A 16,264-nucleotide genomic window follows, 5' to 3' on the forward strand; every position below is an offset into this window, starting at 1 on the left:
CCTATGGAAAGAATTCTGTTACGATGTTTAGGTGAACTGTTTCAGTCCACAGCTACAAGCCAAAAATCCTACTTCACATTCATTTAACCATAGAAGCCAAACTCACTTGAAACACACACCCCCTCCACACTGTCTATTTATTTTAGCCTAAGTTTCACACTATCTGCATCTCACCTTTGGTGCATATCTGCATTGCTATCTATCTCCTTCCTAAGTAAGGCCTGATGGGATTTGATGTTAAAAAAATTGCTGCAAGCAGAGGTGGGATCCAACAGCTTAAGAGCACCTTGAATTCTCCTGCTCTTCAAATTTTCCACTTCTCTTGGGAATCCTCCACATCACTACCAGGCTATTCTGCCTGGGTAAAATATGTTTTCTACTGAAAAATTCCTTTTGCCATGCCTCCCCCTGTTCCCCCCACTTTTTTTTTAAAGGCTTGTCCTTCTGTTGTTTCTTGCTCTTGCTCCTCACTAGGCATTGTGGAAGGAAGCTGTAGTAGATGAGAAGCATTTTCTTTTTAACAGCCTTATAGATATGTATCAAGATCCTCACTGAGTATAAAGAAGTCTGCAAGCTTTCTGCATTACAGCACATACACTCCTTTTCACATTTTGAATTGTTACCATATTTTCATTCACCTCCTTTTTATGCTCTTATCAGTAGATTCCCATTTTCTTTTAACTTTTGCCAAGAAGTCTGTTTTCTAGTAGGTTGCACCCCAAACCCACTTTTTCCCAGCAAGCCACTCATAGTTTCAGTATTCCAGGAAAAGAAGGCAAAGAGGAAAGTTTCAAGAAATCTAAAAAAAAAAATCTTAACGAGATTTATTCACACACTATCCCTCATGCTGAGCGCTGCAACTTAGATAAACAAAACCAGGCAAACTCCCCTCTCCCATGAGCTTCCCTAAATGCAGGAATATTATTGTTGGCCCTTCTCACCCGTTCTTCTGGAGAGGTGCTGTCATCCAGGTTATTGAGGGCGTTTTCCACCCGGGCCAGACGACCAGACAGGGACAGCAGGAGGTTGACCACTTTGTCAAGGTCACCAATAAACATCTTGAACTTGTCAAATTCATTTGGCTTGCAGACTTCTTTCACAATGGCCTCTACCTCCTCTCCCAGGATATTGTTTGCTTGGATGTCTTCCAGAAGTGTCTCCCGTGCTTCTCTCAACACCTGCAGCTTCCTACTAATGCTGTCAATAAGTTCTTGCTGTGGAAAATAAAGGAGATAAGAATTTATTAGCACTACTGCATTTTTCCTTACTTCTGAAAGTCATGTCACCTAGAAGTTTAATACATTTCAAACTTCCATGAGGCTTTAACAATGAGTACATTACAAATAAATACATGCCTGTGTCAAAGGTCTATACCTCTGCATTCAAAGGTTCAGGACATAGCTTCACAATGCTCAGCTTAAGACCTGTGCTAAAGCAAATTATCTTTGTGGAAAAAGATGAAAGCTTTTCACCCTACCAAGAAGCCTTCCTGCTTTTTATCTGAGCAGCTTTAAAGCTGTTATGAACAGCAGAAAGTACAGCAAGTGTCTGTGTCTCTAAATATCAGGTCAGGTCCATAACACCTTGCTCAAGAGTTACACTTAGGAAGATACACAGTACTAGAAAAACAATCCTGGATTTTCCACATGATGCAGTTAAAACTAGGGCACTGTCAAGCTTTCTTTTCCTTTCTGCATAATATTAGCATTCCTCCAATAGCAGTCCTTCCACTCTCAGAAAATCTCAGCATTAACAGTGCCTTACAACATTTCTGCAGGGTAGTCATAATCCCTAGGGACCAGGGAATAAAATCTACTGTACTGTAGAAAGCAGCTCTGCGCAAAGCCCTGCAAAGTGGCTCTGCCAAAGGACCAAAGAAGCATCACTGTCCCGGGCCAGGCGAATACACAGCCTCACTTGAAGTTTGGGGGGTTCTGCACTATAGTCCCCACTGCCTGAGGTACACTTGTTCTGCCTTAGAAAAGCACATCAGGTGCAGAACCAGCAGAAACCAGACTAAGAATCCAGATCTCCTTTGATCACCTGTGGTCCCTCTGTGCTACTTCCCTGCATTTGGGCAAGAGCTCTTGTTTCTTACATGCCCAGCTGGTGCACTGGTGTAAGTCAGCTCAGCCAGCTGTCAACTCTGAGATAATTCACACCCTAAAAATGCCTTGTTATTTAAATATATGTGCCTATTTGGTATTCAGCTAATTTCAGGTAAGAAAAATTTCCAAAGTGTTCTCTAAACATACACCTCAGTGCAAATTCTGAATGAAAATTACATCCTTTAAAATAGTCATTATTTCACAGTATCCCTAGCTTTTTTTTTTAATTACTCATGACATTCTTTAGGAACTCTGCTTTCTAAATGCAAATCTAATTATAAGCCTTCATGATTAGTGAGAAACATACTGATAGCAGCTGCTGCTCACAGAGGCCACTGAACAGTCATTGCCAATTTATTTTGGGAACAAAAACCAGCACAAAACAAAGTCTGTCATCTTAACAGAAAGCAACTACACTGCGAAAATGTAGCAGCCTTTCTGAAAGTAGAAATTCAACCCATGGATTATCCATACTGGCTTTTTCCTTTTTGATTTAATGTACTCAGTCCAGGTTAATCTGGATCTGGGTTATCTGTTAGCCTTGGTGCCCAAAAGATTAAGGTAGTAAGCAGTTCTACAGATGCCTGCTTTACTGACTGATTAATCTGCAGGATTTGATTTTTTTCCCCCCTTCTCTCAATGCAAATGCAGTTTGATTTGGATTATGTAGGTCACAGTGCTACACTCCCATTTCCCTCAGATGACATGCACTATGCTGCTGTTTCACCATTTGAAACACAGCAAGATACTATGGTGCTCTATGTTATTATCTCAAGTTTTTTCACTTCTGCAGCTGTGCTTCAACTTTCTTTAATTAAGAAAAAGCCATTTTCCCACTAACATCCTGTTTAGTAACATCCCAAGCAGCTGAAGCTAACATCTAAAGCAACAATTTTTGAGGTGAGAAGGTCATAAAAATAGACTGTTATATCTATTAAGCATTGGATTATGATTACTGACTGCTTCATACCCAGATGAAGCGGCCTCTGCATGCAGCAACTGTGAACTCCCTACATCCTTTTAGTAAACAGCAGAAAACCTGTATTATGTTCAATATCTACTGAGCCAGAAGAGCTGCAGTCTACATCTTCAGACTGGCAGATGAATAATTTATAGCTGTGAATTCTGTACCAGTACACAAGAAAACAATAAAGTCATTCTTGCTGATCTGACTAGCAACACAGAAGGTGGCTCAGCACAGCACTGCTCAGGTGGCTCGTTGCTTGGCACGCTTTTACGTAAATTATACTCTGCTTTCAGCTCACCACCCCATTCCTAAGGAATTCAAGCCTCAAACCAGATAAAAATTGGTATACATTAATTATTTTTATACTCTTCAGCAGTTGCTGAAATTTTCCTAAGGGCAAAGGGGAAACTTCTACACAGCCATACATGGATTTTCCTTACTATAAAAACCACTCTTATAGCATCTTCAAAATCTGATCAGTATTTTATAATTGTGCTAAACCTACATTAAACTCAGTACAGAAGAGACACACATTCCATTCCTGCTAGCTGGGAATACAGGGATTAGCTAAAAAAAAAAAATAAATTAACAACCCTATATGAAATTCCAATACTTATTTCAAAAGTAAAAAATATCACCCCACATTTCTGGTTTGCAGAGCAGAGAATGACAAATACAGGAATCATTCCACAGTGAACTGCAATTAACATATCTCATAACAGAACTACCAGTTTCCAGGAATCAAGAAACAGGTTCTGGGCATATGGCCCATCTGAAATTACTGAAGTCATAAAGTGTGCCATTAAAATGTTCAGGTCCCTAACAATCCCTTGTTAAACTGTTGCCAAATATGAGAAGCTGGACCAAGCTCCATCTTCCGCTCATTTAATAAAGATGCCTCGACCCACTTACAAAGAATTTTAAATGTTTTCTGACAAGATCCACGATGAAAGCCCATTGAACTGAGTGCTCCATCTCCACATGGAAGAGCAGGGAGAGAAGCAAGCAGCAGGGCATGTGTGCTACAACATGTACACTTAGAAGAGAAGACGGAAGGGCTCTGCTAAAAGCCCTTCATGAAAACCTTCCTGTGACATATGATTAGTGGTATATACTGAAGCTGGGGGATGGATGGAGACGTACAGAAAGGGTAAACATTCTTTTCCTGTTAAGAAACCAACACAAGTAAATGTCACTCTTGCTTATAAAAGTTTTAGTATTTAGTTTGTTGAGCAAATAAGAAAGGTTTAATTTTACCTCCCTCCTATTCTGTAATTAATGAGAATGAAACTAATCCTAGCAAAATCATGAATGTGACAATCACATGTGGCACCAGATAAAACCAAATAATTTAAAATTAAATGAAATCACTAATTTGTCTAAATAGTACAGCTGTTGGATGCAGCAGCTGTCTAGCAAGAGGGTGAGGGACGGGCTCCTACAGCAGCCCCACCATGCCCTGGCAGTGCACAGCACATTGAACAGTGTGATGCAGAGGGAGGCTGAAACAACACAGAGGTAACAGAAAACACAACAGCCCACTCAAATGCAGTGCCAGCCACACCTGCTCTGAACCACAGGTTGAAATATCTCATTTTTAGCAACTAAATACAGTCCTAATAATTAAAAATTATTTCTTTGGGACTGGATTATCAAGTATACCCTGGCAGCTGATTTTTAAGCAGAGAGCTGACTTGGACAGAAAAGGTTTGCACACCACTGCATTACTGGCTTAGGTAAACAGAGTTAAACTACATCACTTTACTTGATCAAACAGAACATTTCCTCCAGCTTATCCATACTGGGAACAATGATTAAAATATTTTGTGCCAAGTTACTAATGAGATGAATGCAATGATTTTACTGTAGGACAACACTTTCTCCAACCTCACAACCACACTATAGTATCTAGGGAATTATGGTGACCTTTAATCAGAAATAAAACGCCAAAGGATGGGGATGAATAAGAAGACTGCTTCCCTCCCTTGTGACAAGCAACTTCCAGTGAATTCACCAGGCTAATTAATTATCTCCCACAATCGTTATTAATTTGAGAGGCAGGAGAAATATTTTGCTGTTCATGAAAACAAAGTGGGAGGAAAATAAAAAAGAAAAAAGAAAAAAGAAGGTGTGTTTATGTTCCCTCTCTCTCAAGACAAACCCAAATTCTGGACCTAAATTTCAAAAATCTGGAACAATTAAAACCACCAACAGCTTCAGTGGGATACACATAAGCACTCCTGTTTCTTTTTACATAGTGAGAAATAGAGAAGGACCTGAAATGGAAAATGGTATTTTAAAAAACCTCATCAAGACTTCTCCCTTTGACACTTTCCAAAACATGCAACAAGTTGCAAGAAGCACCTAATATGAAGTGGCTGAATTCACAGGTGTACACTTAACTCATCTACACAAACAAACAAAATGCCCCCAGCACCAAAAGAGGCTGATTTTTTCCAACTGATCCTGCACATCTAGAAGGCCTTTTATTGAAGCCTGTTCAGACAAATTCACATTTAAAGTAATGAACAGAACTCAGAGCCTCCCATTACACTTTTAGAAATGTCTTTTACCTTCTTCTCTGACAAGTCATGATCCAGCTCATCTTCAGAATCATCCTCACTCTGCTGCTGTTGCTGCTGCTCCTGCATGTCCTTCATTTTAATCAGCAGCTCTGCCTTTGGTGCAGATGTGCTGTAGTAAGTAGAATTGGTTGTCAGGGAGATGGCAGATGGTGTACTCTGCTCCTCTTTCCTAGGAAAAAGTCAAAACTTTCATTAACTGCTTTGACACCCTAATCAATGAAAACAAAGGAGAATGTTTTAGAGCCACCATTTCCCCAAGCAAGCAGGGGGTTCAAGAGAAAACCATTACCTATACAAATAAGATAAATAAACACTATCTGAGAATAAAATCTGTATGAATTCAGTACATGCTCAGCAAAAGTTAAAACTGAAACCACACAGAAGATCATACATCATTACAAGAACTGAAATGCATCAAAGATATTGCATCTGGAAACAAAATGGAAAGTTACATTTTACAAAGTAGTGCAAAAAAAATCTCAGTGTCATAGACAGTATCCTTTTGGGATAGTGCAACAAATATTTAACTTCTTGATCTGAGAATCATAAACTTCTTGAGAAGGATACAACTTATCAGATAATTTGTATCAAGGAAACAAAAAATAGAACATCAGTGTGAATGGAATTCAATTATTTTCCTTCTTTGATCTCATTCACTTCTAGGAAATGCCTCATGCCTGCTTCAAGGTGTCATCATAAATTTTCATCACACAAAAAAGGCAAGAATATTGTTCCTTCTCTATCCAGTTACTAGACTGGATGCTCTTGGTAAAATATGTAATCACGATGAAATGGCAAAAGTTAATTATTACTTAAATTGTCAAAAACTGGCTTTCAACCATGTATGGGAAATCTTTCATACTGTACAACAGCGTTGTTTCTGTCATTAATGGTATCAGTAGTATATGCTTGACTACTATTTTATCACAGAAGTCTCAGAAAAGACCCTCCACAGAAGTAAGACTCACTTCCAGCCCCCATGGAATACTGACACACTCTGGATAGAAGCTTACAAAGATACACCAGCTTACAGAAAGTAATACTCACTTCTCTTCTGAAATTTTTGGAGAGGGAACTTTTGGCAGAAGCTTCCTGCGCTGCTGAGCTTCTTCCAGGAGATGTTCATCTTTAGGGAATATACCAACCATCAGATCCATGGTTGTTTTTATTTTCACATTAGGATCTAGTATGTCTGCTAGAGATTTATCTCTTCCCACAATTTCTCTGGCAAGTTCCTCTGACTTCCAGTCTTCAAAGGTCTTTTCTTTGGCCTTTACATAGCTGGATGCTTGTGTGGCAGCACTGCTGTCCTTCAAGTTGCTTCCAGGTTCTTCAGCTGGTTGAGGGTCAGCTGGTTTGGTTCTGGCTTCTGGCTCTGGCTCTACACCTTGCCTGGTGTAAGCACAGAATCGTGAATAGGATTGCTCAGAAGTGCTGAGTGTTTTAATCTGGTCCTTTTCCAAACCACTGGGTAAAGCAGGAGGCTCCATGGTACTGACAAGGCTCTGCCGACTCTCCTTCTCTGCGCTGCTCTCAGAATGAACTATCTTGATGGGAACCATTTTCACTGTAGTATTGTTGTCTATAACCCTTTCAATTCTGGAAAATAAACAAAATTCATCCTTAGAAATGGAAGAACCTTAAATCTCAATTCATATCTGCAAATCAGAGGGGAAACCCAAAAAGACAGGTAAGAGAGTGAGATAATGGACTACTCCTAGCACTGTATCTCAAACCCTAAATCCACACATTCTTTTCCGCCCACAAGTTTTCAACAGTATTAAATAAATAAATAGTATTAAATAAATAGTGCATTTGTAAGGTATCCTAACATCAACCTTGTGCAATACTCATGATATAGGACTTCTGTTTGTTTCCATTAATGCAAGGGTCCAATCTCAGCAGCCAGGCCCCAGATTTCAGACAGCACTACTGAATCACCTTTTATCCCTTTGCTGCCACAGGCACAGAGGAAAACGTGCCCTCAGCCCACCCTCACTGCCTCACACAGATCCAACAGTGGCCTCGCCTTTTGGCCTGACAGGCAGCTGAGCTGCCTGGGGAGTCTGTGATGCCCTCACATCAATTCTCAGCTCTTCCAAGGGAAGAGACAACAGACCAGATGGGAGCATCCCACAGGCTAGGTTTTTGCTGAGCTACAAGAATAACAAAGACTCACACATGGGAAATCTGGAAATCATTCAAAACTTAATTACATGGTTAAAAAATCTGCACTTATAAAACTTCACATATGACATAGAAGCTTAATAAATAGATCATATAGTGTGCTAGTTTTCTACTTAAAGAAGAGAAACTGGTCACAGTTGAAGAGGGTAACACAATTCTGGATATTCTTTTTAAGAGAAGCTTGTAGCAGAAGTTCTGTACTGCACAGCACAAAGGGCCACCTTAGCCATTCAGTAAGGAAAGGTATTTAAAGCAGATGCTAACTTAGATTTTTAAACTGGACAATAACATGTTAAATAACATTACAGAAACATCTGTAGTGTATGTAAACCATAAAAGAAACTGAAGGCTAGTTTAGTGGTTCTGAGTTTGCAAAAAGTTTAAAATTATTGTCATAATGTGGGTTTGGAACCTCTACAGCAAAGAAAGGAACATTGCCTACTAGCTAAAATATCTGGTTTCATCTGGCTGGGTAGCTCACCGCCTTTCAGATAAGTGACCAAGACATACTACAGCTCTTTTTCTCTAAGTGTGGGTGTGTCACTTTCCCTAAAATAAGCTTATACTTTTCTACTTTTGGGAACAGCAGAATCTGTTTGACTTGACATTTTTTGTATCTTGTATTTTAAATGTATATTTGCCTCTGAATGAACATGCAGCCCCTCAGTAGGTATTTACTTTCCACAAGTGCTTTGTGGATATGCTTTGACATACTGATTCAACTCCTGGGGCAGGTTTTCCAGCCCATGCTGCACCTCCCCACTCCCATTTCATCAGGCTGTTTTCATTCAAGAGGACTGTCACTTTGAAGAGCTGTGCCCATTGCTTAGACCCAGCTCCCCACCTGCAGACTGGGACCCTCTTCCTGCCTGCAGCAGAGCTGGGCAGTGCCCAGCCACCACCCCCAACCCTTTCCTTTGCTCATTTTGATTAAAGCCCACACATTTGAAGCTCCATTAGAATGTGAAGAGAAACGTATTTTGGAATTTGGGGGAAATATAAGATGAATGCATCAATGTATGGGGGGCAACAGGAAAAGAAGTGAGCTGAGTGCAATTCTTCATCTAAAATGCCCAGCATCTGTTTTGAGACTTTGAGTACATTCTTCTCAGCCTAGTCAAAGATTTTTCAGAAACTTCAAGCATCATTAAATCGATCGCTCTCAGTAAAAGCAAAGACAGTTCAACACCAGGTGCTTCAAAAATTCTGTTTCTGCAATCACTACCCTGCTGGTTTCTGAAGCTTTTCCATTTGTGAAAAGGCAGCACGAAATTTTAACTTGCAGCAACTCTGGACATTCCAAAGCTTAACCCAACACAAAGAATCCCTCCTTGACTTGAGTTTAGGTTTAGTTGAAATCTATTGATGTACTCTTTTCAGCTTTGCTGTTGCTAAACAGCTGTCTTTGGCAATAGCTGGGTTGTGCACATCATCAGGGTACAGTACACCATCAGTACACCACACAGTAATGTGTGTGTGTTTGCCCCACACACATTATTCTACCTAAATCACTGCAGGAAACCCTGCACACACACTCACCTTGGCCTACTGATGAACAAGACACTTCTCCTAAAAGAGTACAAAAGCTATAAGCTAACATCATCAAACATTAGCTGCCCCCAGCATGTCCAAACGCTCACATGCAAGGAGCCAATAGTAGTAATAAGCCAAATCTGATTAACTATGTATTAAGATAAATCTACTTAACATATTTTATTCATATAAAATAAATACCCCATAAAAAGTTCTGAGGTATGGCTGCCACACTTGTCCTTTTTGGCTGTTTTAGTGAGTAATTTAATTATTAACTGGGGACAATACATTGTGTGCAAACAAGAGCTGTCTGGGCCTAAGAATTTTAAATGTTAGCAGAAGATTCACAGGGTAAGTATTTAGTCTTTCAGATATGGGCATATAATTAGGCACACCTCAGTGCTCATTTCAATATTAAAGCTTAGCAGAAAGGAAGGACAAATACAATTGCCTTTCTATGCATCCTTCGTATCTGTTCATAAAGTAATATATTACGGAAGTCAAAGCAAAATATGAAGGAAGTCATTATTGTCATCTACCTTAGCACATGGGTTCTAGGGTTCATATGACATATTGCACTTTTCATTGTAAATTGTATTATTACTTCATGTTAAAAACACAGCAGAATGAAACCTCATTTTTTCCTCCAGTTGTAAGAGGAAAAACATCAAGGCTTATTTAGGAAAAAAAGTGATTCATGTTTTCATGTCATGAGGCAAAATGGAAAACAGCCTGAGTTTGTTCAACCATTTACATTAGAGTAGAGAAAAGCCATGCCAACTGCTTTTGCTCAGAGAAGCAACCTCTGCAAAAATTTAGAGGTTTTGTTTTCATTCTTTAACCATGAATTATAGTGTTGAAGGATTTATGAAAACCAAGATTCCTGAGCTTCCTGGAAGAGTTTGTTATCTTGTGGGAGAGTAACCTTTTATGATGTTAGCAGCATATGACAGATGCAGCAATCCATTAATTTCAGTCAGTTGTCTAATTCTGAGTTTATCTACCCTGGGAAACTACTGACAATCCCCTACTGAGTGTTCAGTCCTTGTCAACATAAAGTGTTGAGGACCCCTAACAGACAACCTGAAGTGCCACATTTCACTGTAAAAGCAACATAAAACCAGTCATGATTTGGCAAGTGTATATTACTCTGCATGTTTTCAAAACAGATGTTTTCACAAAGGATCCAGCTTCCCTTCCCACATCTGCTTTGTCCCTCCCAACACTGATTCATGTTTATATACAGACTCAGGTAGGGGAAATGATGACAGGGACTTTTCTTGACTTTGCCTGTACTTCCAGAGGAAAATCCCTTAGAGCCCTTCCCTTTCATTTTCTGCTATCTACTGGTGTAACACCTGGGCAGCACAAATCAACTAAAAGAAACCACAGACCAGCTGAAGGACATTAATAGTACCAAAAGGAATTTCACACATGTCTGTGGTCTCTAAAATATGCTGCAATGGCTCAGTGCTTAATGAACTTGAAGAATGTGTAAAGAAAACGAAGAGACAATCAATAATACAGTTTAACTGGGCAAAAAGTGTTAATAAAATAGCAAAAGAGTTACATCTAGTACCTGGCTGGGTTCTCATCGTGTAGGGACACAGGAGGCTTATCAGTGAGCTTCTGCGGTGCAAACTGGGGAGAAGGGGACCTTGATGACTCCATGCCAGGTTTTTGAAGATACCGATACTTGGAAGACTCAGACTTAAGGTGTGTTTTTTCTTCTAAGTTCTGACAAACATTCTCTGTGGATGACACTTGCTGGAGCTGCTCTGGATTAGCACTCTTCAGTTTTCCATTGAAAGCTGCAGGGCTCTGACAGAGAGAGGACTGACTGGCAAAGACTTGGGCAGAGCTGGGGGATGAGGACAGAAAGGGCTGGCTGGCTGCTGCCAGCAGAGCTTCAGAAGAGGCGCCGAGCGACGGTGCAGAAATATCTGGTCGCTTGTATTTATCTCTTTTAGGTGGTGGTGGCCTCTGAGGAGCAGGTCCACGCTTCTTGTTCAGTGGCACTGGCTCTGTTCTATGGTTTTCCTCTCCTTTGCCCCAGGACTGACAGGAGTGGTTCTCATTCAAGGTCTGCGGCTCAGAGTAGGGCAGGTGAGGCAGGCTACAATCCTTGCTCTTCTCATTCACATTTTCCTGAGAGTATCGGTAGTCACTAGGCAATGTCCCAGACCTGCCCCGACTCTCGTGAGGCAGAACTGTAGGTTCTTGCACATGCGAAGGTCTGACAGAAGACTTCCACTTATGGCCTAAATTCTGGTCCAGTTGATCCCTCTTCTCTTGTGGGTTTTCCCTCAGGGCCCCTGTGTCAGCTTGCCTAGAGAAAAGAACATGCTTTTAGTATGCTGCGTAATTTATTCCCTTCGGTGCAAGGCCAATGCACCAGCCCAGGAAGCTTGAACACAGAGATCACATCCAACACTGAACACCAACTCCTCCAATCTATGGTAACTGTACAGCACAAAAACATCTTCTCATGTATGGGCACACATGTTGTACTTAATCTAACGTGATGAGTCCACACATAATGTCAGGCTAAATTAGGGTATGGAGCGCCACAGGACGCGACACAACCTCTGGGTAACCCGAGGCACTGCACTGTGCACAGCTTAGTTAAATGCACAGCCAAACAGCCAAATGTTGGTAGAAAACAAAACTGTCTCCAGAAGAGCAATTCTAATACTAAAATTTAATTCTCCTCTTGCTCCAAAGTCAGTAACAAAGCATGTGAAACACATTTCTTATCTAGGTGCAATAATACTTCAGAAACGTTTTTAAATGTGAACTGAATACCAGGAACTTTAATTACCAATCTGGAGGTTGAATTTTTGTGTGTCTGCTGCAAAATGAAATGAGAGCAAACAAAATGTTTGCTGAAGCTAAAAAATTGGGGAAAGAAAAGTCACTATCTCCTGAATTAAGGCAAAAAAGAAAATTTAGAAATTTATTTTCTGGTCAGATTTATTTTAAGGTTGAACTTCTTTGCCCTGTCAGCACAAATGACAAACAATGGCCAAAAAGGCCTTATCTTATCCTAAATGGTTTTGGGTTTATTCCAGTTTCACACTCTGTCTCTCCAGTCAGGAAACAGCCTTTTGCAGTTCCATGTTTGTCCTTTGCCACAAGACATGTAGTACATTTGTGCTCACCAGATAAAGACAAAGGAGAAGGTACCTCTGGAGCCCCGAGAGGAGACCGGATTGCCCTCTGCTTTAAAGGAGGATTAAAACTCAACTTTAACCAGTAAATTTTAAATTTAACATGAATGAGGAGATTAGTGTTGTTGACATTCAAGTTTCTTCATATTGCTCTTAACTAAGAATAGTTGGTTCAGATGACTTCAAGTTGTCTGTCAAATTCAGAGTCAACTCTTGATTTACAAAGCAGTATTTATTGACTCCTCTTTTAACAGCAGACGAAGGACAGTTTGGTGAAGTAAGAAATTATACAAAAGGCCTGAAAGACCAACACTATTCAAATTTGGTTACATGGCATCTTGGAATCTCAAGAGTCAGCTCATTTTCCTTAGTGAGTTCAAAGTAAGCAGAACAAGGCCTGTAAATAGATCCACTAATTTTAATGGAAATATTTACAAATGAAGACTGCAGGCCTTCCATAGGAAATACTGTGTTTAAGCCAGCATTTTTCATTGTCTAGATAATCAATGAACAGCACAATTTTCTCCTCGTTAATCCATGCAAAAGCTCTTCAGGCCTCCCAATTCACCCTCACGTCCATAAGCCACAACAAAAACCAGTGCAACAGATGCTCTCAGGTGCACAGAAAAATCAAGGGTAAGACACAAAATGTTGTGAAGACATCAATTACATGCATTACCTCAGCCAGTTTGCAAAGTATACCATGAACTTCACATGCACATTGGGATTGGGAGTGCTGGTGGAAGCAAACAGGACAGAGAACACAACCAATCTGACACATCTGCGTATCCAAAACATGTAATATCCACCAAAAACACTATATCCACCAATATAGTGGCTCAGAAGCAGTGAATGCTCTAGCAGTCCTGTCACCTTCCAAAACTGAGCAAAAGAACATAAAGAATTGCAGCAGAGAGAAATTTAGAGATGCCATATTTGCAAATATGGAGATAAAATTCAGAGATAACACACATGACTTCATACAGCTTCCACAAAATTAATAAAAAATTTTGCAGCGCCGCACAAAATGGGTCTGAGGAGAGGTGGTGGCTACATTCACTGAAGCTAAATTGCATTCAGTGTGAGTGCGTCTTCATGCAAAACATGCTTATCACATTATTTTGGAGAGATGCAAGCTTACTGTTCAGAAAGGAGGAAAAGAAAACAAGCTTCAAGCCCCAGGAGAACACAGTGGCAAGAACCTGCAAAGGTGTTATATTATTATCAATACTGAGAAGTCCACTAAGCTGCTTGCTATTTGTCAGTGCATCATGTAATAATATGCCCAGAATACAGATGGTTTGGAAATGAGGCCCATAGGATTATGCAAAGATAACATACCACTGAAAGGAACTCATAATTTATAACCAAACATCACAAAGTGAGAGACCGAACAGTTTTAAATAATCTGAAAACATGACAATTGACTTAATTACTATTTTCATTCTAGATAAGAAACCAGCCAACATCAAAAACATTAAACTCTTAGCTGTCTTCAAACCCAAAGCTCCCCCACTCCCATAATACAATGCCACAATTACCCAAGTGGCAGGAGCCTTTCTGAGACAACAGAAGCAGGAAAGCTCACACCACATTCCCCAACCATCACGGCACATTACAGCTTTCACTGTCAGGCAACTTACAGCAGTCACTTAACCCGAGCTGCAAAGGAAGTGTAATTAAGAGTCTTATGCTATTGCTACAAAGTAGTATTCAGTAAGGGTGAGTCTAGTACAGGAGTCTAACACGAGCCTTTTCTACTGCATTTGTTTTTAGTATTTTGCTGTAGGAGCTTTCATATCTAAACAGCAGGAGGCAGAAAACCAATGTAGGCTTCTAACTGAAAAGAAGGAATTGCTTCGTTACACAAACCAGTCCTTCACATTTTTGAGAAGCTCTCATTTAGCAGAGGGCTCAGCATTCCCAGAGGGGATCTGTGTAGAGAGACAAGAGGCTGAGCACTCATCAGTCAATGCAGGAGGAGCTCTGCTCTGTGTCTTCCACTTTCTCAGTGGCCACAGCCACACCAGCATCACTTACTGCGGTGGGGGTGGGAATGTGGATCTCCATACTGGAGATCCATACTGTGGATCTCCATACAAAGTACTTTCTACCTAAATGGACAAGTACCTCTCTCAGTTTCCTTCTGGCCCTGTTAGCTTGGGGCATACACACTCAAGACTGAAATGTAAAGGCCACATAAAGAATAAGCTGGGCAAAAACCTCCCAAGTCTCATCCCCAGCCTGGACACCTCCAGTCCCCCGAGCAATAATACAAACAGGCTATTCCAACAAACCAGAGAGAGGTAACAGTAATGCTAGCTCTTGCATGAAGGTTAAACCACATACACATACACACACATTAACCTGGAGCCTGCCAGTGGAGTCAGTGAGCATTTACGAGCATGTATAGTTGCCTAGCAGAAGAAAGCAGAAGAATAACATTTTTGGTTGCCATATAAAACAACTCCAAACCACTTTCTTCATTTGCCCCATACTCAAGACTTGACTAAATCTGGATAGAGAGATAGAATGATCTGATCCAATGTTGTATCTCAATAAATGAAAGCGATTTCAATAAACTCAATGTGTTTGATTTTTATCTGTCTGATTTACAGTTTCTTGAGAACACTTCAGGCCAACCCAAACAGTGCCACGAGACGCTCCAACTTCAAAATCCCAGACTAGATAAGCTTTGCAAAAATGTATTAGCCAACATTTGAAAAAAGTATCATTCATTAAAGACCTGACCTCTGTGCAAAAGTTTCACCATAAAACATAAGCACAGTTACGTAACCAATGATATGTCCTACACTAACTTGTTGGCAAAGAAGAGCAAACGGAGTGGCTGTTTCTGATTTAATTTAAATTCCTTCTCAAGAACTACAAGCTACACTGGAAAAAGGCCTTCATACCTGACTATGACTCTTCCATAAAAATCCTCACCCTACAAAAACAAACACTGAAAATCAAGGCCACAGTTTTGCAGTCCCTTTAAAGTCACCATATGCAGATACTCCTCCAGAAGAGGCAGTCTTCTTCTTAGGCACTTTGAGTTTTGTCTTCCTGCTCTTTCCAGCATACTAGCAGTAGGAATTGTACAGCCCCACAGAAAACTGATCAAGGACCTGACCTGGCTTGATAATTATATGGCTTAAAGCAATTGGGAAATACTGTCTTTGCATATGACAAAATCCTGTTTATAGGCACAGCTCTTGCCAATAGTTTTTAAGCTATGAACTTCATGTGCTGAAACTATGTTTTCATTGAGTATTTGTCTGGCACGTGGCACACGGGAATCCAAAAGCACTTCTGCAATAATCCACAAATAAAGGGTAGTTTCTTCTATCCAGTATAGTTCTGCTTGAGACAATACAATGCTATGAAGTTAGAATGGGGTGCATAGGGCAAGACTGTTGGAAATTCAGTAAAAAAATTGCTGTCTAATGCCACATTTTAATCCATATTCATGTGCACTAACTAATGCATGGTGGGTGTCTTCTATGATTTCAGAAACTTTAAAGGTTCAGAGACATCAGCTCCCCTAAGAGAAGGCAGGTGGAAGCCAAGTGGGATATGCTAGGCTATCTCAGATCTCCCAAGATACCTGTGTTTAGACAACCATTAAGCCAACCAAGCTTAGCCAACTTAGAATTAAACCTGAGTTCTCAGTGAACTACAGCTTGACTCAGGACTTCACTTGCACAGAGATGT

General features: G+C 40.3%; 1 protein-coding gene across 3 annotated transcripts in view; it reads right to left on the bottom strand.

The window, feature by feature from the left end:
- The window catches only part of SHROOM2 (shroom family member 2), a 118,592-nt gene that overhangs the window by 5,946 nt on the left and 96,382 nt on the right, over nucleotides 1-16,264 (bottom strand). For all 3 annotated transcript variants that reach the window (XM_039714375.1, XM_039714374.1, XM_039714373.1), the window contains exons 6-9: nucleotides 10,960-11,709; nucleotides 6,708-7,259; nucleotides 5,649-5,829; nucleotides 942-1,214 (exon numbers count right to left, since the gene is read on the bottom strand). In XM_039714375.1, the coding sequence (XP_039570309.1) occupies nucleotides 942-1,214; nucleotides 5,649-5,829; nucleotides 6,708-7,259; nucleotides 10,960-11,709 (1,756 nt within the window). The remainder of the gene's footprint in view (nucleotides 1-941; nucleotides 1,215-5,648; nucleotides 5,830-6,707; nucleotides 7,260-10,959; nucleotides 11,710-16,264) is intronic.

The sequence above is a fragment of the Passer montanus genome, unplaced genomic scaffold, assembly GCF_014805655.1.
Source record: "Passer montanus isolate IOZ18808 unplaced genomic scaffold, ASM1480565v1 scaffold3, whole genome shotgun sequence".
In the NCBI taxonomy this organism is placed as follows: Eukaryota; Metazoa; Chordata; class Aves; order Passeriformes; family Passeridae; genus Passer; species Passer montanus.